The following is a 22,768-nucleotide window of genomic DNA, read 5'->3' on the forward strand; positions in this document are numbered from 1 at the left end:
AAGTCGACTACACACGTTTCGAGGGATGCAGATTGATGAAGTTTAAGTTTTATGATACCCGTCATGATTTTCGTTATTATTTTCATTAATTTGACTGGTCTTATTCTCCTTCTACTTTTTCAAGGGTATCCCTGTTCATCTTTCCCTCGCTCATATGTTGCCCTAGTTTCATTTATTTTTGAGTCCGAATTACACTTTGTTTTGTTCACACTTTGGTATTACCATGTTTTACCCTCTATTCTTTGATTAGTGTCCTTAAAATTAATATTGGCAAATTATGTTATTATCAAAGAAAATTTGAAAGAAATGTAAATATGTCAAGTGTCGAATTGGTATTGATGCATTCTGAATTAGAATTAAATATTTGGCTATTAATATACATTATTTGAAATAAGATGCGTGTAATTAAGAGGATGTTTCGATGCAGGATCATATCATACCAGACTCGAAATAAATATAATAACAAAATTTTATAGCTTGATGAATTCTTGAACAATAGTTCCTAGTTACTCCACAGATACGCTCACTTTCGCTCTCTGCACCCCCTGGGATATGTCATGGCAAAATTGAAGGCACGAAGATAGGTTTTTGATTGGTCTCAGGTAAAAAAAAAAGAGACCAATCTCTAGGCTTATACCTGTCATTTGAAGATAACAAAGGAGCGACGCCCGACTTCAAAGCCAGTAAGTTTTACCGTTACGAGACCGCTAGATTATTTTGATGTTCATCAAAGGACCCAACTCGTCTTCTCGTCTCATTCACAACGTTCGATTTTGCTATGACACATTCCAGGGGTGCAGAGAGCGTAAAAGAGCGTAACTCCTGGATATCGAGGGTGCAGATTGTGTAGTCTGTCAATGAACGTGTCTGGAGATGGTGCCGATACTATCGTCAAGGAAACAAATACTCGAAATATGAAGTAAGGAAGCACACATTAAAATTTAGTTTGTGACTTCCACTGTGAGTCAACATAAAACCCTTCAGTGAAGACGTATCTGAACTCCAGCTACGGCCAACCTCGGGTATGCTATTGATACCACCTACGGTCAACCTCAGATACTATTCGATCATACCACCTACGGCCAACCTCGGGTACTATTCGATCATACCACCTACGGCCAACCTCGGGTACTATTCGATCATACCACCTACGGCCAACCTCGGGTACTATTGATACCACCTACGGTCAACCTCAGATACTATTCGATCATACCACCTACGGCCAACCTCGGGTACTATTCGATCATACCACCTACGGCCAACTTCGGGTACTATTGATACCACCTACGGTCAACCTCAGATACTATTCGATCATACCACCTACGGCCAACCTCGGGTACTATTCGATCATACCACCTACGGCCAACTTCGGGTACTATTGATACCACCTACGGTCAACCTCAGATACTATTCGATCATACCACCTACGGCCAACCTCGGGTACTATTCGATCATACCACCTACGGTCAACCCCGGGTACTATTAATACCACCTACGGCCAACCTCGGGTACTATTCATACCATCTACGGCCAACCTCGGGTACTATTCGATCATACTACCTACGGCCAACCTCGGGTATGCTATTGATACCACCTACGGTCAACCTCAGATACTATTCGATCATACCACCTACGGCCAACCTCGGGTACTATTCATACCACCTACGGCCAACCTCGGGTCCTATTCGATCATACCACCTACGGCCAACCTCGGGGACCATTCGATCATACCACCTACGGTCAACCCCGGGTACTATTAATACCACATACGGCCAACCTCGGGTACTATTCATACCATCTACGGCCTACCTCGGGTACTATTCGATCATACCACCTAAGGCCAACCTCGGGTACCATTCGATCATACCACCTACGGCCAACCTCGGGTTCTATTCGATCATACCACCTACGGCCAACCTCGGGGACTATTCGATCATACCACCTACGGCCACCCTCGGGTACTATTCGATCATACCACCTACGGCCAACCTCGGGTACCATTCGATCATACCACCTACGGTCAACCACGGGTACTATTGATACCACCTACGGCCAACCTCGGGTACTATTAATACCACCTACGGCCAACCTCGGGGATACTATTCATACTACCTACGGCCAACCTCGGGTATACTATTCATACCACCTACGGCCAACCTCGGGAATACTATTCATACTACCTACGGCCAACCTCGGGTATACTATTCATACCACCTGCGGCCACCCTCGGGTACTATTCATACCACCTACGGCCAACCTCGGGGATACTATTCATACTACCTGCGGCCAACCTCGGGTATACTATTCATACCACCTACGGCCAACCTCGGGTACTATTCATACCACCTACGCTTAACCTCGGGTACTAGTCATACCACCTACGGCCAACCTCGGGTACTATTCATACCACCTACGCTTAACCTCGGGTACTATTCATACCACCTACGGCCAACCTCGGGTACTGAACCCACACTTGATATCTGCGGCCTAAACACGTGCCAGGTGTATATAATTTTACAATTGTTAACCTTTATTTCTTTATAAGGCTAGTAACAGGATTTTCAATACAAGTTGTCTCTAATGATTAACTTCACCATACCTCGTTCAAAATACTGGATAGATGCGACCTGTTGACAAATAAACTATTTGCCCATCCCTTTCTATAACAGAGTCTATACATAGAAGAAATATGTTCGTAATCACGATCCTATTTCTTCGTATGGGAGTTAATGGTCTGAAATGATTAAATCCATGTCCACACCCTTTATGTTATGGTGATTGTACCAAATATAAACAATGATATATCTGTAACAGAGACTGAAACTGTCGTAATCAGTGGAAATAAAAATAAAATAAAACCCAGAAATAACTTGTAACGTATAGCTTCTACGTTGACAGAACGTCTACACTGCTGTGTAACGCAAACACTAGTCGAGTGAACGACACCTTTCACACTGATTAGAAAACAATCACACATTTTAATACTATCGATTCATTCTTTTAACTTGTGTACGTAATTTGTGTAGTCATATATTGCCCCCACTTATCTTTGAATTCTTCAGCCTTTTTTCACATGTGGATTTCAGTTGGTATGACTGTAAAATATGACTTTATAAAAACGTAAACCCGTACAAGAATGATGAATGAAATATTATTATGAAAAGCTTGTGAACGAAAACCACGAAAACCTACAATTTACATTACTCTTTTGGTCTACTTTACATGAAGAGTATGACAGCAAATTAAGCGAAGGTCATGACCCAACATCAAATTCTGTATGACAAACATGACGATCTCACGATCGCTAATTTTCCTTTTCTCGGTAGTAACATAACTTCCTCCCTATTTATGGGGATTATCGTCGCAGTTAATTAAATACTCTCGAACCTTATCTAATTATTCGTATTTTATCAGTAATATACTCAGAGGGTATTTATTAAAGAGAGGTGTCGAAGGCTACATTTCATTTTCTCTTACCCTGGACAGATTTATTCTTACTTTTACCGGTGTGAGATTTCCTTGTCTCACCCTAGGGTTGAAACAAGCTACACGTGCTCTTTGCACGTTTTCCACAATAAACCTGACGTCACTGATGTGACCCGGAAGAAGAACTACTTTTATGTGATCACACACATACACAAGTTCGTCTGCTAATCTTGTCGTGTTTACATTTGACATCAAAGAAGATTGGATTGATTTTAAAATGTTTAAAATATGATGCGTGAACCGTCTGACGCATACATATAATATTAATACTATCCACGTGTTCCTGTTTACAAACAATATGCTTCGTCTTACACTCGAACAGGAACAACAGGGTAAGAGAAAAATAATCATTCACCCTCTCGGGGATGAGATAGGGGGATCTCAACCCTCGGGGGAAAGATTCGTAAGTTGCCAAACACTCGGCAAAGCCTCGTGTTTGGCAAATTAAAAATCTTCCCCCCTCGGGTTGAGATCACCCTATCTCACCCCCAAGGGGATGAAAGATTTTATTAATCTTCATCAAGCCCCAATTACCAGCTATTATATCTCAGTGTTTTCTATTATCAAAACTATATTAACCGCTCCTTATATCTTTGGTCAATGAACAACACACTTTCTTGGGTTTGAATGTACAGTATCTCAGTCAGACATAACAATTTCTACAGAATGTACTAGAATTCCTAGCTCTTCGGACATTGTACACACTTGGAACAATTGTAAAACGGCTAGTTACTTGACGGCTTAACTCGAAATCGATAAATTACACTTATACCATTTCACATTTATATAAATAAATACTAGTGACATATTAATGATTAAAATATGAACTATCCGGGTAAGGCATATTTTATTTCCAATTTGGTTAATATCGTAAGAGCAACAGCCTAATACTTGCTAACCTCACCAATAATTATCGACCTACCTATGATGATATAAAGTGCGAATTCGTACGTTGATATGAACCCATCGGTGTTTACACAATACTGTGACACGCCTTGTATCTCGACAAAAATAACAAAATGTCATATAAATAGGCGTTATTGTATGCGTCAACATTTGTTAAACTCGCGTAAATTAAATGACCAAATAACACAATTTTTTGCCATATACACGTGCGGTACTTCTTTGATTCCAATATAACATGCCAAGCTGTTCCGTATTCTATTATCCCCAATTGCAAACACAAATTTAGTACAATCGTACCCGAATTTCCAATACTGTGTAGAGTATGAAACAAAAATATTCGAGAAAAAGAAAGTACCACACTTGAATTTAAAATTTTCAGAAATATAAACGGTAAAAAAGACATAATTTACAATAATTAAAATTAGAAAAAGGAAGGAAGGAACAATGTTAACGTTCAACCAGGGTGGTAAGTCGTCAATGTCAAAAAATAGCACGGGGATTTCCATCCGATAATTCTTAAAGAACCGGTAATTGTACATTTTTGCAATGTCAACAAAGAGCATCATGTCATTGGGAATTCGTTCTAAGCATGTACATCGTTATCAAATAATTCGTTCTAAGCATGTACATCGTTATCAAAAAATTCGTTCTAAGCATGTACACCGTTATCAAAGAATTCGTTCTAAGCATGTACATCGTTATCAAAGAATTCGTTCTAAACATGTACACTGTTATCAAAGAATTCGTTCTAATCATGTACATCGTTATCAAAGAATTCGTTCTAAGCATGTACACCGTTATCAAAGAATTCGTTCTAAGCACGAACATCGTTATCAAAGAATTCGTTCTAAGCATGAACACTGTTATCAAAGAATTCGTTCTAAGCACGAACACTGTTATCAAAGAATTCGTTCTAAGCATGTACATCGTTATCAAAGAATTCATTCTAAGCACGAACACTGTTATCAAAGAGCAATTCGTAATCGTACATTCAGTCATCCTCGATGTCCAAGGGTTACGCTATCTGCCATAGCAAAATTGAAGGCATGCGGCTAGCTACTTGATTGGGGAGCGACGCCCGTAAGTTTTACCGTTACACGGCCGCAAGATTCTTTTGATGTACATCAAAGAACCCAACTCGTCTTGTTCTCAAGGTGCTGCACTTTGAGCATTCGATTTTGCTATGACATATTCCAGAGGTGCAGAGAGCGAAAGTGAGCGTAACCCCTGGATCATCCTCAATATCCAGGGGTTACTCTCACTTTCGCTCTCTGCACCCCTGGAATATGTCATGGCAAAATTGAAGGCACAAAGATAGCTGTTTGATTGGTCTCGGAAAAAAACCAAGAGGCTCAGAGGGCCTGTATGCTTACTTGGATATCTAAGCAATCATGGCAAAATATTCTTCAAAAGAGATCCAAGGGAATATGCCAGATCCCAAGGCCAATCCTTGTTGATATCTGTATTAGATTGTTCATGCCAAGCAATTTTATGTATGGTTATGGGGTGGGGATCTCAACTGTTTCCAAGCTGTGACTCTGAAACAAGGTCCATAGGGTTGTGGCCAGACCCCAGGACCAATTCTAATATCATGACTGCATTCTTCTCTTTTTGCCAAGTATTTGTATTTATAGTTTTGGGTTGGGGATCCCAACCGTTTACAAGTTATGATCCAGGAGTGAGTCTGCAAAGGTTGGGCAGCCCATAGGATAAATTCTAATATCATGACTACATTCGTCTCTTTATGCCCAGCATTTGTATTTATAGTTTTGGGGTGGGGATCTCAACCATTTTGAAGTTATGTCCCAGGGGTTAAGTCTCCAAGGGTGGGGCAGACCCCAAGGCCATCCTGGAGGCATGTGTGCATTCATATGGTTATAGGGTAGTGATCTCAACTGTTTCCAAGCTGTGACTAAGAAACTAGGTCCCTAGGGGTTCGGTCAGACCCCTAGGTCTATTCTAATATCAAAACTGCATTCGCCTCTTTATGCCCAGGTTTGTATATTATTAAGTTTTGGGGTGGGGATCTTAACCGTTTCAAAGTTATGACCCAGGGACTATGTCTCCAAGGGTGGGGCAAGACCCTAGAGCCATCCTGGAAGCAAATGTGCATTCTTCTCTTTATACTCAGCAATTGTATAAATGGTTATACGGTGGGGATCTCGACCATTTCAAACTAATAAACTATTTTTAGCTCCACCCCCTTAGCCCGAGGGGGTCAGTCCCACCATTTGTACAATTTTGAATCCTTGCCTTCCATGAATGCTGAATGCTTCCTACCAAATATGATCGATATCCATGCCACAGCTCTACAGAAGAAGTCGTTTATAGGAATATAGCCAAATTGCCCCCTTTTACCCCCGTCCCTCAGCCCCACCATTTGTACAATTTTGAATCCCCAGCACCTAGGGATGCTACGGACGATGGACGGACGACGGACGCCACCGTATTGAATAAGCTCACCTTAAAACTGACTAATCGCTAGTCTGATACCTGTCCTTTGAAGATTACAAAGGAGAGACGCCCAACTTTAAAGCCTGTCAATTTTTACTGTTACATGACCACGAGATTCTTTTGATGTACATCAAAGGATCGCCTAGTCTTCTCGTCTCATCTTTAAGGTGCTGCACACTGAGCCTTCAATTTTGCTATGACATATTCCAGAGTTGCAGAGAGCGAAAGCGAGCCTGACCCCTGGATATGGAGAGGCCCCTGGATATTGAGGATTATATTCAGCATAATAAATACATTGCAATACAGGACAAATCAAACTACATCTCTGAATCAGTGTACACTGTCATCAAAGAAGGTTCAAAATGAGGACTGAAGTAGTCCGTTGTGTTAGTAATAAATAGGACATATATATCACGTACATGTTTTCACNCCTATTAAAAGATTTAAACATATGACGCCTGTGACCTTGAATGTCGAACAAGGACATTAGGTTGAACAGAGTTTAAAGTCTTCCAACCCAGCATGCTTTTGGCAAAATATCATAACCCTGGACCTATTGGTTATACAGAACAAGTCGTTTAAAGATTTAAACATATATTGACCACTGTGACCTTGAATATGGGCGAAGGTCATTCATTTTGACAAAATTGGTAGCCCTTCATCCCAGCCTGTTAATGATCAAATATCATCACCCTTGGCCTTTGGCTAATTTAGAAGAAGTCGTTTAAAGGTTTTAAACATATTTGACCCCTGTGACCTTGAATATATGTAAAGGTCATTCATTTGAACAAACTTGATAGCCCTTTATCCCAGCATGCTACTGGCCAAATATCATTATCCTAGGCATCTTGGTTATTCAGAAGAAGTTGTATAAAAGTTTTAAACATATTTGACCCCAGTGACCTTGAATATAAGTAAAGATCATTCATTTGAATAAACTTGGTTGCCCTTTATCCAAGCATGCTACTAGCCAAATATCATCAGCCTAAGACTTTCGGTTATTGAGAAGAAGTTGTTTAAAGGTTTTAAACATATTTGACCCCTGTGACATTGAAAATAAGTAAAGGTCATTCATTTGAACAAACTTGGTAGCCCTTCATCATGGCATGTTACTGGCCAAATATCATTATCCTAGGCTTCTAAGTTATTCAAAAGAAGTTGTTTAAAGGTTTTTAACATATTTGACCCCTGTGACCGTGAATATAAGTCAAGGTCATTCATTTGAACAAACTATGTAGCCCTTCATCCCAGCATACTACTGGCCAAATACCTTAATCCTAGGCCTCTTAGTTATCCTGAAGAAGTTGTTTAAAGATTTTTTAAGACATTTGACCCCTGTGACTTTGAAAATGGACGAAGGTCATTCATTTGAACAAACTTGGTAGCCCTTCATCCCAGCATGCTACTAGCCGAAAATCATCACTCTGGGCATTTTGGTTATTCAGAAGTTGTTTAAAGTTTTTAACATATTTGACCCCTGTGACCTTGAAATTAGGTGAAGGTAATTTATTTGAACAAACTTGGAAGCCCTTCATCCTAGTTTGCTTCTGGCCAAATATCATCACCCTAGGCCTTTTGGTTATTAAGAAGAAGTTGTTTAAAGTAAAATATTGACGCCGGACGACAGACGCCGGACGGACGGACGATGGACGCTGCACCATGGTATAAGTTCACTTTGCCCTTCGGGCCAGGTGAGCTAAAAGTAGAATTATGATGTGTCACCAAACAACTCACCGTCCCGTTTCTGAAGCTTTTTTTGATGTGTTTTTTTTTCAGATTGTCTACGTTACTGTTTTGAAAATAATAAAACAAGTGTAGCCTTAAACTTCGGTCAATACCTGGATTTATCGACCCGAGAAAAGAAATATCGACCTCAGACTGCTTCCTCGGTTAATATAATTTTTCTCAGGTTGATAAATCAAGTATCAGCCTCAGCCAAAGGCTATAATTGAATAATGTAGAGGTGATTCCACGAACAACCGCATATAAATACTAGTAGAATATCATATCAATATTCACAAATAAGTAAAGAAATATCTTTGTATCACGATATTAGTTTCCTGATTTGTACACAAAAAATATAACTCAATAACTAAGTATATATACATGAAGTAGGTGTTTATGTTTTATTCAAGTAGTCTTATGTTATGCAGTTGAGAAGTTGTATGGTATACATATAAATACGAACAATGTTAACGAGTACACTCCTCTATGGAGAACGCATTAAGTCAACAAGGAACTAATACCAGTTCATTAAGGCAGCACGTAATACCTGAATTTTCAATAGTACGTATTAAACGTAAAGATGATGAATGCGTAACAAAATAAAAAAGACTTGAACAACTACATATAAACAATGTATATTTTCTATGAAATGAATTACAGAATAAAAAGTCCTGTGGAAGTATTGACTACTCACGTACGATTTCTATGAAATATATGACGTAAATGGAGATATTTTGGATGTGGTTATATTCTGGTATATTCCGCACTACAAAGATCATGAAATTCTATTCACGTTATGTATATCAAAATGACTCATTACACATGTCACCACTTGTAAAAGTGCCGCCGGCGACATACAAGCCTACTAAACATAGCCTGATAAAACTGGAAAGTAGAGAAGTCTCTTGGATTGATAAATACTATAGCACCAAATAGGAACAAATCGAAATGGAAAACAATAAAGACATGGTTTAACGAACCATTTCTGACAGGAGACGTCAAAATTGTAACACCATGCCAAAATATCCCGATAGACGCTAACATAGACAAAATACGTACTTTTGCTATGAAACACAATGATTAGAATATATATAATAATAATAATAAATATTTTATTAGCGTGTCACACATTTTAAAATACATACATAATAGTGTTAACTAAAATAATGCATCATTTATAAAATGCCCAGCCAGTATTGGCTTACGAGACACAGAACATTGTAAGAGTGATCAATCATGGTTAAAAGAACAACGCTTTCTCATGTATTAATCTAGCTATAAAACACTGCAGAGATGCCTCATTCATTAAAAAGATAAACTTATCTTTCAAACTCATATCTAAAAAAAATAATGACATAATTACCCTTTATAAAAAGGGGTTCCCTGATTTCATTATAATAATCACAATGAAACACCACAGGAAGGAACAATCTTGCACTTGTATATTTTGTAGAAATGTTGACGACGGACCTCTTTTATAAAATACATAACAGATTATGCAAGAACATGTTGTACAAATTGTGGTGTCATAAAACATCAACCAGAATACAAAGTCTTGCACAAACCTACTTTGATAATAGCATTAAGGTAAAGGGGACCAATAATTAAGTTAAACTGTATTATTACTATTGTCGCCACTGTGAAATGTAAGTCCCTTTCAATAAGAAATATTTCATAAAAGTCACACATTGCAATGAATTATACCAATTGCAGTTGTTCAAAATTTGAATGTTTGAAATATAAATATAAAAGAAAACAAAAAAACTGTAGGGGGTCTAACACGGGTAGGTCATATTGCAAAGTCTACACTTGACAATGTTGTCGTACGAACATTATAAAAGCACAACACCAAAACGAATGTCCAATTTATGGGCGCAAAGCATATGAAAAATATGACAGGGGAAATTACTTTAAACCAGAATAAATCATTTTGGTTGCGTTGTACCCTATTTAGAAGGGATGATACTCCAAGTAGTATAAAAAAAAACCTCTAAACGGAACTCTTCTTCTTTTAACTGATGCAAAGATAACACTTACCTTAAGGTACGTTGTCTGTGAACAATTTTCAAAACGGAAAAAAGTCCGTTCCCTACCCATGTTCTATAGCACGTACGAGTTTGGCTTCAATAAGACTACTTAGGTAAGATACACAACAACCAGCATTATCACATCGCCACACTATTTGTCTAACATGTTGTTCCACGCTGATTTACATTTCAGCGTTTTAGCACATTTACAACAATCTGAAAATATATAATATAACTTTTTTGTGATCATGGCATCATAGCAAGGGTAACATAGAAGTTGAGCATGACTCTGTATGCTAATTCCAGTTAAAACAAACATTTATTACACAATCTGAAAAAAGACAGTTCCACATAAAGGATTTGCGTAGATAACAAAAGGATAAAAGGAGACAGAGTATTGTTTAACGACAAAATAAAAATGTAAGTAGGATTATGTAAATATATATATACACCATTATACAAAACATCCAAAGATATATCTTCTTTGTATTTTACACAACAATAACATTTCTGTACAAGGGACACAATAATTCTTAGAACGGGGAACTCAATGAATACTGAAGTATAGCACGCGTTAAACGCAATTATATTTAAAGCCTATCTACAAATACGGACAAAAATATATAACGTATAACTATGTAAATAGAAAAAAGCTGTAACGCAAGACATTTCTATATACGATACCATATTTTCAATTTGACACTTTGATATACTAGTTCATAAATCTGCACCAATTCTCTGGATCTCTTGCCATCTTCCTTATTTGATATTTGTTAATTATGACAGTCAACATTTCTTCATGCTTGACATTTTACATCATCATCTTAACTGCCTGTAATGAGCTAACACGACAAACTTGTTTCCTGTGGTAAGGTGCCTATAACATCCTCTACAAATGTTTACAGGTTTTGCTTACAGCAGATAACTTTAACTTGTATTTCATGTAACTCATGTCAGAAAAAAAATCATTTACAAAGTTACAGCCAACCTTGGATGATCTAGTCTTGAAGCAGTCACTAAAAACTACAATATAATGAGCAGCTATTTAACAGTTAGTAAGTCGACACAGAGGACCCTAGTAAACAATCGTCAATATAGAACTCAGTTGTGGTATTCAGGACAAGCAAAATGAAAACCGAAACCAAAAAGTGTTTCAAATCATAAATACAAAAACAGAAAAAAGGAAAAGGCGTCAGTAAAGCTATTGATTGTAAACTTTTGGCCAATAAACGTTTTCTATAAGCATAATATATTGATTTGGAGAGCTAGCCATATAGTTTAAACGATTGCGCCTTGTCGTCCATAATATAGATCGGCTATTAAACAGGTAACGATAAGGGGGAGGATATTACAACAGCCACTCTCCTAATCGCTATTGAATCACACATGTATGCAATTTAAGTGTAGCAGTATGTAACATTTCTTATTTCAAATACGGAAAAAATGGTAAGAAAGAAGAGGCCTTTCATTCAGGGAATATATCCTTCAGGGGATATGAATTTTATGGTAATTTTCTTGCATACATGCCAGATCGTTGGGACTCCCCAAAATATCACACATCACTAGTATTCTGATGATGACATGGGCAATCGAGAATAGTATAACATTCCTTCATTTTTTCTTTGATAACTTTTGATTTTTTTCTACATTTTAATGATATGTACAGGAAAGTCCTATGAATAGGATTTTCTGCAGTGAAGATGAGTGGAAACAGCTGTTATTACAACAGGCAATACCCATTATCCGTATCATTTACATATTACTTGTCGGACTACAAATAGAACAGTGCCACATTTTGTATTGGTCCACAATTTCATTTGGTCTATTGCTCCCTACTTTATAAGACAGGTATAAGATTCTATTGATCATTTAATGCATGTACAGGGGTTAGCACCACTTTTTTTTCATGTTACATTTACTATTCCTTGGCAGAGCTTACACTGTTCCACTTTTACTTGTCTGGCTGTGCAGTGCTCCAATTTATAACTAGGTTGAGCTTTCAGTGTTCCTCTAACTGAATGTACTATAGGATAACCTGACTAGTTGTACACTTATCATTACTTTGCTGAGCTAACACTGTTCCACTCAAAATTACATGTACATGTACTTGTCCAAATTCCCACTGTTCCTCTATTACATGACTGGGTGTACACTGTCCCATTTACTATTACATGCCCATGGCTCAGTGTACACTATTCCTTTATTACTTGACCAAACGTACACTGTTCCATAAACTATAACATGATCAGGTTTACTCATAACATCACCTGTAACTTGATCAGCTGGTATTGGTTATATTGCCTTTGGAAACAACATTATCACTAAACAACTACATATTAAATAACTCTGATCACTAATTAGATATTCTTAACTACTTGAATAATATGATCAACGTATTCAAAACAAACATTCACTGTCCTGCAAACGTGTACAAATAAAACGTTTTGATTATATTAAATGATATTTGATTGGATTAAATACTGCTTCATGATTTTAAGTCTGTTTTGGGGTCATTCTTACCTTCGATTTCTCTACACCACATTGTGTCTTGTGCTAGTGTCTTTTTAACATACGTGGTCGGAGTGTTACAACTCTATTCATATACACTACTGGAGTTGGGATCACCATTCCTTTCAATATCACTTACTGTGTAAGGGTCAGTGCAGTTCCCTTCACTAAACATGTAAATGCTTATATGTACCAATGCCTCTTATTGTACAGGCCAATTCAGTCTCACATGAACAATCTCATGTCAGGTTATTGACACACTTGTAACCCAGTTCATTAATTGAGGATTGTTTGAAATGTATTCGATTTTGACATCTATAACTATAAACATACTGAGGTTGTGGTCACCATTCTGTTTATTACTCCATCATAGGATAGGGTTTGAATCACAGTTCCCTTTATTTCATCATATTTGGGTCATAGTCACTGTTCCCATCACTATAACATATTGGGGTTTGAGTCACTGTTTCCATCACTATAAACATACTGAGGTTAGAGTCACTGTTTCCATCACTATAACATATTAGGGTTGGAGTGACTGTTTCCTTTACTATAACATATTAGGGTTGGAGTCACTGTTCCCATCACTATAACATATTAGGGTTGGAGTCACTGTTCCCATCACTATAACATATTAGGGTTGGAGTCACTGTTCCCATCACTATAACATATTAGGGTTGGAGTCACTGTTCCCATCACTATAACATATTAGGGTTGGAGTCACTGTTCCCATCACTATAACATATTAGGGTTGGAGTCACTGTTCCCATCACTATAACATATTAGGGTTGGAGTCACTGTTCCCATCACTATAACATATTAGGGTTGGAGTCACTGTTCCCATCACTATAACATATTAGGGTTGGAGTCACTGTTCCCATCACTATAACATATTAGGGTTGGAGTCACTGTTCCCATCACTATAACATATTAGGGTTGGAGTCACTGTTCCCATCACTATAACATATTAGGGTTGGAGTCACTGTTCCCATCACTATAACATATTAGGGTTGGAGTCACTGTTCCCATCACTATAACATATTAGGGTTGGAGTCACTGTTCCCATCACTATAACATATTAGGGTTGGAGTCACTGTTCCCATCACTATAACATATTAGGGTTGGAGTCACTGTTCCCATCACTATAACATATTAGGGTTGGAGTCACTGTTCCCATCACTATAACATATTAGGGTTGGAGTCACTGTTCCCATCACTATAACATATTAGGGTTGGAGTCACTGTTCCCATCACTATAACATATTAGGGTTGGAGTCACTGTTCCCATCACTATAACATATTAGGGTTGGAGTCACTGTTCCCATCACTATAACATATTAGGGTTGGAGTCACTGTTCCCATCACTATAACATATTAGGGTTGGAGTCACTGTTCCCATCACTATAACATATTAGGGTTGGAGTCACTGTTTCCATCACTATAACATATTAGGGTTGGAGTCACTGTTTCCATCACTATAACATATTAGGGTTGGAGTCACTGTTTCCATCACTATAACATATTAGGGTTGGAGTCACTGTTCCCATCACTATAACATATTAGGGTTGGAGTCACTGTTCCTATCACTAAAACATATTAGGGTTGGAATCACTGTTCCCATCACTATAACATATTAGGGTTGGAGTCACTGTTCCCATCACTATAACATATTAGGGTTGGAGTCACTAGTCCCTTTACTATTACATACTTGGGTTGAGATGATCACTTCCTTCAATAATTTACTTGGTTAGGGATATAACTGTTCCTTCCACTTACATGTACAGGTCAATATAGCCATGCCTTTTAATGTACACGTCAACTTATTCTCCTAAACTTCACAGGTTTTGGTAGGAAAAAATAAACCTCTCTTTACATCACACAGTAGTGTGAGATTCTATTAGTCTCACATGAGCAGGCAACCATAGGAGACCTTATTGACACTCTTGTAACATACTACATTAGTTGAAGATTAATTCAAATTAATCTGATTTTGCCATTTGAGTATATTAACTTTACAAACATAATGCAAAACAACAAATAAAACAATATATATATATATATATAAAATACATTTGGAGTACATGTACACTGTTCATGAATGATATGGAAACAAACAATATCTCTGTCCATTATCCTCCTCCGAGTGAGAATTAGCCCATTATCCTCCTCCGAGTGAGAATTAGTCCATTATCCTCCTCCGAGTGAGAATTAGCCCATTATCCTCCTCCGAGTGAGAATTAGCCCATTATCCTCCTCCGAGTGAGAATTAGTCCATTATCCTCCTCCGAGTGAGAATTAGCCCATTATCTTCCTCCTAGTGAGAATTAGTCCATTATCCTCCTCCGAGTGAGAATTAGTCCATTATCCTCCTCCTTAGTGAGAATTAGTCCATTATCCTACTCCTAGTGAGAATTAGTCCATTATCCTACTCCGAGTGAGAATTAGTCCATTATCCTCCTCCGAGTGAGAATTAGCCCATTATCCTCCTCCTAGTGAGAATTAGTCCATTATCCTCCTCCGAGTGAGAATTAGTCCATTATCCTCCTCCGAGTGAGAATTAGTCCATTATCCTCCTCCGAGTGAGAATTAGCCCATTATCCTCCTCCGAGTGAGAATTAGCCCATTATCCTCCTCCGAGTGAGAATTAGTCCATTATCCTCCTCCTTAGTGAGAATTAGTCCATTATCCTACTCCTAGTGAGAATTAGTCCATTATCCTCCTCCGAGTGAGAATTAGTCCATTATCCTCCTCCTTAGTGAGAATTAGTCCATTATCCTACTCCTAGTGAGAATTAGTCCATTATCCTACTCCGAGTGAGAATTAGTCCATTATCCTCCTCCGAGTGAGAATTAGCCCATTATCCTCCTCCTTAGTGAGAATTAGTCCATTATCCTCCTCCGAGTGAGAATTAGTCCATTATCCTCCTCCTTAGTGAGAATTAGTCCATTATCCTACTCCTAGTGAGAATTAGTCCATTATCCTCCTCCGAGTGAGAATTAGTCCATTATCCTCCTCCGAGTGAGAATTAGCCCATTATCCTCCTCCGAGTGAGAATGAGTCCATTATCCTCCTCCGAGTGAGAATTAGTCCATTATCCTCCTCCGAGTGAGAATTAGCCCATTATCCTACTCCGAGTGAGAATTAGTCCATTATCCTACTCCGAGTGAGAATTAGCCCATTATCCTCCTCCGAGTGAGAATTAGCCCATTATCCTCCTCTGAGTGAGCATTAGTTCAGTCTCTTTTCCATCTTCAGAAAACACTTCAATATACAAAGGATATTGCATTATATACAACGTCACACAGACGCAGGAGAAACAAGTAACCTCTTATCAATCTGTTTATTTCTTATTTGTTCACCTGAGAAATATAAGCCACCACTTTTTGAGTACACTGTAGCTGTATTCCATAAAATTACTGAGTAATTGATATATAATCTCCCTCCAGTAATCAAATATTGCATTTAAAATGTTATTATTGAACACTTATGTATCATTTAAAGGATTTTTAAATCCTCAGCCATTTAACCAAAATTTACCTATTATACTGACAGCACTTTAGGGAAAGCTTCCATATTTATATATTGGAACACGGATCTTGTATCAGGGATGTACTGTATTCCTCACCTTGATCTTAATGCCCAGCAATAGTATATATATGGCTATGGGTTGGGGATCTCAACCATTTCAAAGTTATGACCTGAGAATTAGTCCCTATGGGTGGGGCCAGACAGAAGGATCAATCCTAATATCATAATTGTGTCTGTGTCTTGATGTCCAGCAATGGTATATGAGGTTATGGGGTGGGGATCTTGAACATTTTCAAAGTTATGACCTATGAATTAGTCCCTATGGATGGGCCATACAGAAGGATCAATCCTAATATCATAATTGTGTTTGTGTCTTGATGCTCAGCAATAATATATATGGTTATGGTGTGGGGATCTTGAACAGTTTCAAATTTATGATGCAATAATTAAGTCCCTCAGGATAGGCCCAGACCTCGGGATCAATCCTAATATCATAATTGTGTACCTGTCATGATGTCCAGCAATGGTATGTATATGTAACCCAGTGTACTTTGTACATATAATATGGGGCAAAAAAGTAATTCCAACTGTGTGGACAAGTTTAGGTTGTCAAATTTAATATAATATATATACATGTATATGCACGTAGCCTATCTATGTACTGTGTTGTACAGTCAAGTGACCTTGACATTGTCCTGTGTTGTTATGTTATGTAAATGTCTGACACTGACCTGGACTTTGGACAGTACCCAATGTGACAAATTACATAAATAGCTTGAATAACCAGAACACATATTGCATGCTTCAATTTACCGCCTGTTCTTCCTTACTAACTTCCTGTGCATCTGACCACCCCAATATGTGAGTCAGTATATATGTGTCTGACTCGCGAGGGCGACACATACCCTTAGTTATTCCTCTACATGAGAACACATCCTCACGGAGATCTTAGAATAATCAAAGGGAACACCGGATAGTCTGGTAAGCAGAGTGTGTGTGTGCGTTTGTTAAGTCATGTTCTACTTTCAGTTTTTATGTATATTGTCCTCGTTATAGTCCGTTTCATTGTTTAGGGTGTAAGAGTCTGTTTGTATGTTTACAGGTTTTTCTTGTACGGAAAATAAAGAACCAAAACACACAATGTCTTATCAATACTTGAGTGCGACCCTGTTTGACATATACATATTATTATCGGGTTGGGATCTCAACATTTATAAGTTGTGGCTCAGGAATCAAGACCCTAGTGGTGGGGCCAGACCCACAGGTCAATTCTTATATTATGATTTTGTTTGTTTCTTGATGCTTCAAAATTGTATGCAATAATGTAAATGGTCCCAAACACCTAAGGATGCTTCCAACCAAATATTGTTGATATCCTTCTCTAATTTCAGAAAAGAAGTCGCTTGAAGCAATATGGTCAAATTACCCCTTTTTCGGCCCCAACCCTTAGCCTCCTGGGGGGGTCAGGCCCTCCATTTATACAATTTTTAATCCCCACTACCAGATTTGCTATCAAATTTGGTAAAATTCCACATAGGGAATGAAGTATGCTGCAGTATGGCATAAAAAGTACTTTAAAATAGATGCACTATTATTGATGTATTGGACGCAATCAGATGGTTGCTTGGATAATGTTTTACTATGCAGTAAGTGAACACTATGATTGGACTATGATGATGAATTATTTAACCCTTTCACCAGTGTAGACCATAATGGACTCATCCAAATAAATGTATGGTAGAGTCTACTAAAGTTACCTAGGGGTGAAAGGGTTAATGAGTAATATATATTGGCTGTGAATAGCTGTGATTTAAATAGTTTTCTTCCAAAAAGCATTGTCTGTGCAAACCTCAGAAGATATCAGAGGTTTATCAATAATTTATATAGAATTACTGAACAGTTTGAGTAAAACTTTATCAGTTTATCCTGAAAATTACAGTAGATGTTTTTTTGTTTCAGAATTCATGTTTGAAAAAGAACATACCGGTATCAAGCTTTGCCCTTAAGATTTAACCTACCAGAATCTTGTTGTAGGCACTCCACATTTATCAATACAAAGTGTATATTTGAATAGTTTTTGTGAACAACTTTATTTGATAAAACATTAAACTGTCTCATAAATCTGCCTTTATTGTGTATCTTATAAAAAACTGCTGAATGTGTCTACCTGGTAGGCACTTAGTTTTAGTTTAAAGCAATTTTATTGTAACAAAAGACAAATGGATTGGACAAAAGTTATTGCAATTACTTACGTTCTTTTCGTAACAAGTAAATATATATACAAAATCAATGTGTCACGCAATATCCTAAAAGTTTTTTTTTTTTTATATATAAGAACATTTTAAAGTTAAAGATGGGGTTACAGCAAAAGAGGTAAGGATAGGATTAGGGACACTAACGTATAATTTTTGTAATATATATTTGAAGGGTTTAATTGAGATCACTTGTGTGATTTTCCTAAGCGTGTCGACGTACACAATATACCTAGTCTTACACACATAGCCTTCTGCTTTTCTAAAGTTCAACTAAAGACACTAAGTGAATACATAGTTAAATGATTCAAACTTTTTCTCAGTATGAAACATGAATCATGCATGAAACTGCAAACAACAATCATATAAGGTATACTTACACATATGCCCAGCGTACACCAAAGCCAGCCACACTTCCAGGACCGGCTGGTGACAGTGTACCCTTGCCTCTCGTACAGTCGTATTGCCCAGTTGTTGACATCGACCAGCAGGGAAATTGTCTGTGGACAGAGTAACATATGGAGCAGAACACCAATTGATAAGATACATCATAATGTTATGGATTAATTCTGTTAACAGGATGTAAATTATCCTGATACATGTGTATGTATCCCATGAAACTGTTACATTGTGATGTAAACCACCAGATACCTGTTACCTACTGGCATAAACAATCAAGACATCCCATGATTCTGTTAACGTTATATATATTGTTGTAAACAGTGTTGACCTTCCCTGACTCTAGCTGTGACCTGAACTTATATAAACAGTCCAGATATCCCATGATCCTTGTAAATTATGCCTTGAGATATCTAGATATTGCCTTGTTTTGTTACAAATTGATGTAAAACAGTTAATACTCCTTACTCTATCATATAGTGATGTCCAGACATTCTCCCTGATTCTATTATCTACTTACATATATAGCATTGATAGCCTGTTATTCTGTAACTATTAGAAGTGTACTGTCCCGATTAATTAAAAGACTCAAAGATTTGTATTAAGACCTCTAAGTAAAGACCAATACGAGTTGATAGGTTTGAACAAATCCCTACCCGACAGCCATGGATGCGAGCCTCATGGTCCGCCCGGTCCAATAAAGCCTTCCCGATACCTTTCCCTCGGAACTCCTCCTCAACTGCCACCATATCCAAGTAACACTCATAATCCCTAAGATCCTCTACTGTCCGGAATCCGTAATCCAAACACTTAAGGCTGCATGATAAAAATAAGCTTTTTTAATATACCTAAATGTATGTGTATATGTAACATTCATTTGGGTTGCTTGATAAACATTATTTAATTAAAACTTCTAACAGCCTCTCAACCATGTAATCTACAGAAGAAAAAAAAAGATGACTGAGGCTAGTACACTTGGCCTCAAAGTTTGGTCAAACAGTCTTCAAAATGTTGACCATACTCGATTTTTGGGTCCTAGAAGAAAATGTTACATAATGAATAACCCTCTTCACCAGCAAGGTTTAAGACAAATATTGGACTCAGAACATGTACAGCTATCACAATTTGTGCCAGGTGTTCTACAAATATCAGGGTTGCTGTTGACATTGTCACTTAACTTGAAGAGTGATAGATTAGTACCGTGACTGCTTACATTACTTTGAAGCAATGACGCTGTTCTTTTGATCAGTTAAATTTGTAATACAAGTACAGAAACTGACATACCCGCAAACATCGCAACACCCAAAGGTATCTAAGGCTGCTGTGTTTTCCCTGTAAACAAACGGAAGATTTCAATTGCAACGGTTAGATATATTTATAACTTCATTTGAACAATGAGGTTCCTATAACTGTAAATAAATAACTTCACAATTCATACTTTTATGATGGTTTGGAGATACACTGCTGTCAGGATACATCATAATATTATGTAAAGAAACAGCATATTTGATTACATGCAATATAAAGCTTCTTACTTTCACTTCCCTTTCAGAGGTTGATGATATAGTCTAAATAAAAAAGTCTGTAGGACAAACTTGTTTGACAAATTGAAGAACTTTTTTATCACAATGCAAATAGCCTACAAAGGTTTTTGTTATGAAACCATCATAATACATTCTGGAAGTCTAAACATCGAAAACGACAATGAATTGTGTATCTATTGTATTATCTCTATTGCTACTATATAAATTTATCAATGGACATTTATATAAGAAGTATATACTACATAAATACAGTATTTGACAGACCTGTCTATAAGCAGATCTTCAAGGTGTATATGCACGTTGCATACAATGCAATGTATTTTATTTTATCACGCATCATTCTAGGACATGAAACAAACCTTGGTATGGGGTCGCCACGGAATATGAGATAGATAATACCGACCGGTTTGCCATCATACTCTGCAACAAAGTTTCTCTGGTAGTAGAGAGGATCTTGCCCACGCTGTTCCAGTGAAATTGTTCGGATAACGTCAGGTATACTGAAAGATAGATGTTGTTAGACATGGTAAAAAATATTTGATCAAGCAAATATATTCCAGTCTGATACAGATATATATTTTGACTACTGTTATTTTATGATATTTGGCAATTGAATTTTTAAAATCTAAAACGGTCACTACAAAAAAATATGACCATGTGTCGTAATGTATCAGAGTTTACCTGTTCCTTCACTATAATATATAAGGATTGACCTTCCTTTTGACTGTGTATACGGTAGTATGAATGCAGTGGGCAATGAACATATTTTATGCTGCACCTTAGTAAAAAGATGTTTAAATGTTACATAGGTAGAAAAACAGTTGAAATGGGTTGCTACGATGGTAAAGTTAGTAGCCATGGTTGCTAAGATAATATAGTTTCAGTGAATAAGCATTGATATATGAGTTAATTTAGAAAATACACAGCAAACAACATTATTTTTTTTCTTGTTTAATTGTTTTCTTGTTTTTTCATAACTTTTAAATTTCAAAATAAGCATTGTAAGTAGAACTTTAAACAACTTTATCACTATGATGGTCATTATGTATGCACATTAATACACAAGAATGAAGCTGTCATCATCTACCTCACTGTCAAAGAAATTTGTATATTTAGACATATGGATCTCGAAAATATGTTCCAATTATCTAGATGTTAGGGGAGCAAGCAATGACTTTTATCCGACTTTTATCTTGCTGAAGCATGAACGTCACAATATTTTAATAAGTATCAATCTGCAGAGCCTTTTTTAACTGCATTATATAATACACTAGTTAATATGCTGTCAAAGTTTAATTTATTGAGCTGAAGAATGGAAAGATGTAAACCTTCCTTCATTTATTATGTTATTATGTGTCTCCCTTCACTAGTTGTGTTATTACAAACCCTCCTTCATTACTTGTGTTATTACAAACTTCCCTTCACTAGTTGTGTTATTACAAACCCTCCTTCGTTACTTGTGTAATTACAAACTTCCCTTCACTAGTTGTGTTATTACAAACCCCCTTCATTACTTGTGTAATTACAACCCCCCCCCTTCATTACCTGTTTAAATACAAACCTCCCTTCATTACTTGTGTAATTACAAACCTCCCTTCATTACTTTTGTTATTACAAACCCCCCTTCATTACTTTTGTTATTACAAACCCCCCTTCACTACTTTTGTTATTACAAACCCCCCTTCACTACTTTTGTTATTACAACCCCCCCTTCACTACTTTTGTTATTACAACCCCCCCTTCACTACTTTTGTTATTACAACCCCCCCTTCACTACTTTTGTTATTACAACCCCCCCTTCACTACTTTTGTTATTACAAACCCCCCTTCACTACTTTTGTTATTACAAACCCCCTTCTTTACTTGTGTTATTACAACCCCCCTCTTTACTTGTTTAGTTACAAACCTCCCTTCACTAGTTGTGTTCTTACAACCCCCC

The 22,768-nt window shown here is 37.3% G+C and overlaps 1 protein-coding gene across 1 annotated transcript in view; it reads right to left on the minus strand.

Annotated features, from left to right (window-relative positions):
- Nucleotides 1–8,956: 8,956 nt before the first annotated feature.
- The window catches only part of LOC110465381, a 15,704-nt gene continuing 1,892 nt past the window's right edge, over nt 8,957–22,768 (minus strand). The window contains exons 3-7 of the mRNA XM_021521155.1: nt 21,189–21,329; nt 20,570–20,617; nt 19,942–20,101; nt 19,267–19,386; nt 8,957–16,367 (exon numbers count right to left, since the gene is read on the minus strand). Of these exons, the coding sequence (XP_021376830.1) occupies nt 16,335–16,367; nt 19,267–19,386; nt 19,942–20,101; nt 20,570–20,617; nt 21,189–21,329 (502 nt within the window). The 3' untranslated portion in view covers nt 8,957–16,334. The remainder of the gene's footprint in view (nt 16,368–19,266; nt 19,387–19,941; nt 20,102–20,569; nt 20,618–21,188; nt 21,330–22,768) is intronic.

The sequence above is a fragment of the Mizuhopecten yessoensis genome, unplaced genomic scaffold (assembly GCF_002113885.1).
Source record: "Mizuhopecten yessoensis strain PY_sf001 unplaced genomic scaffold, ASM211388v2 scaffold11073, whole genome shotgun sequence".
Classification (NCBI taxonomy): Eukaryota; Metazoa; Mollusca; class Bivalvia; order Pectinida; family Pectinidae; genus Mizuhopecten; species Mizuhopecten yessoensis.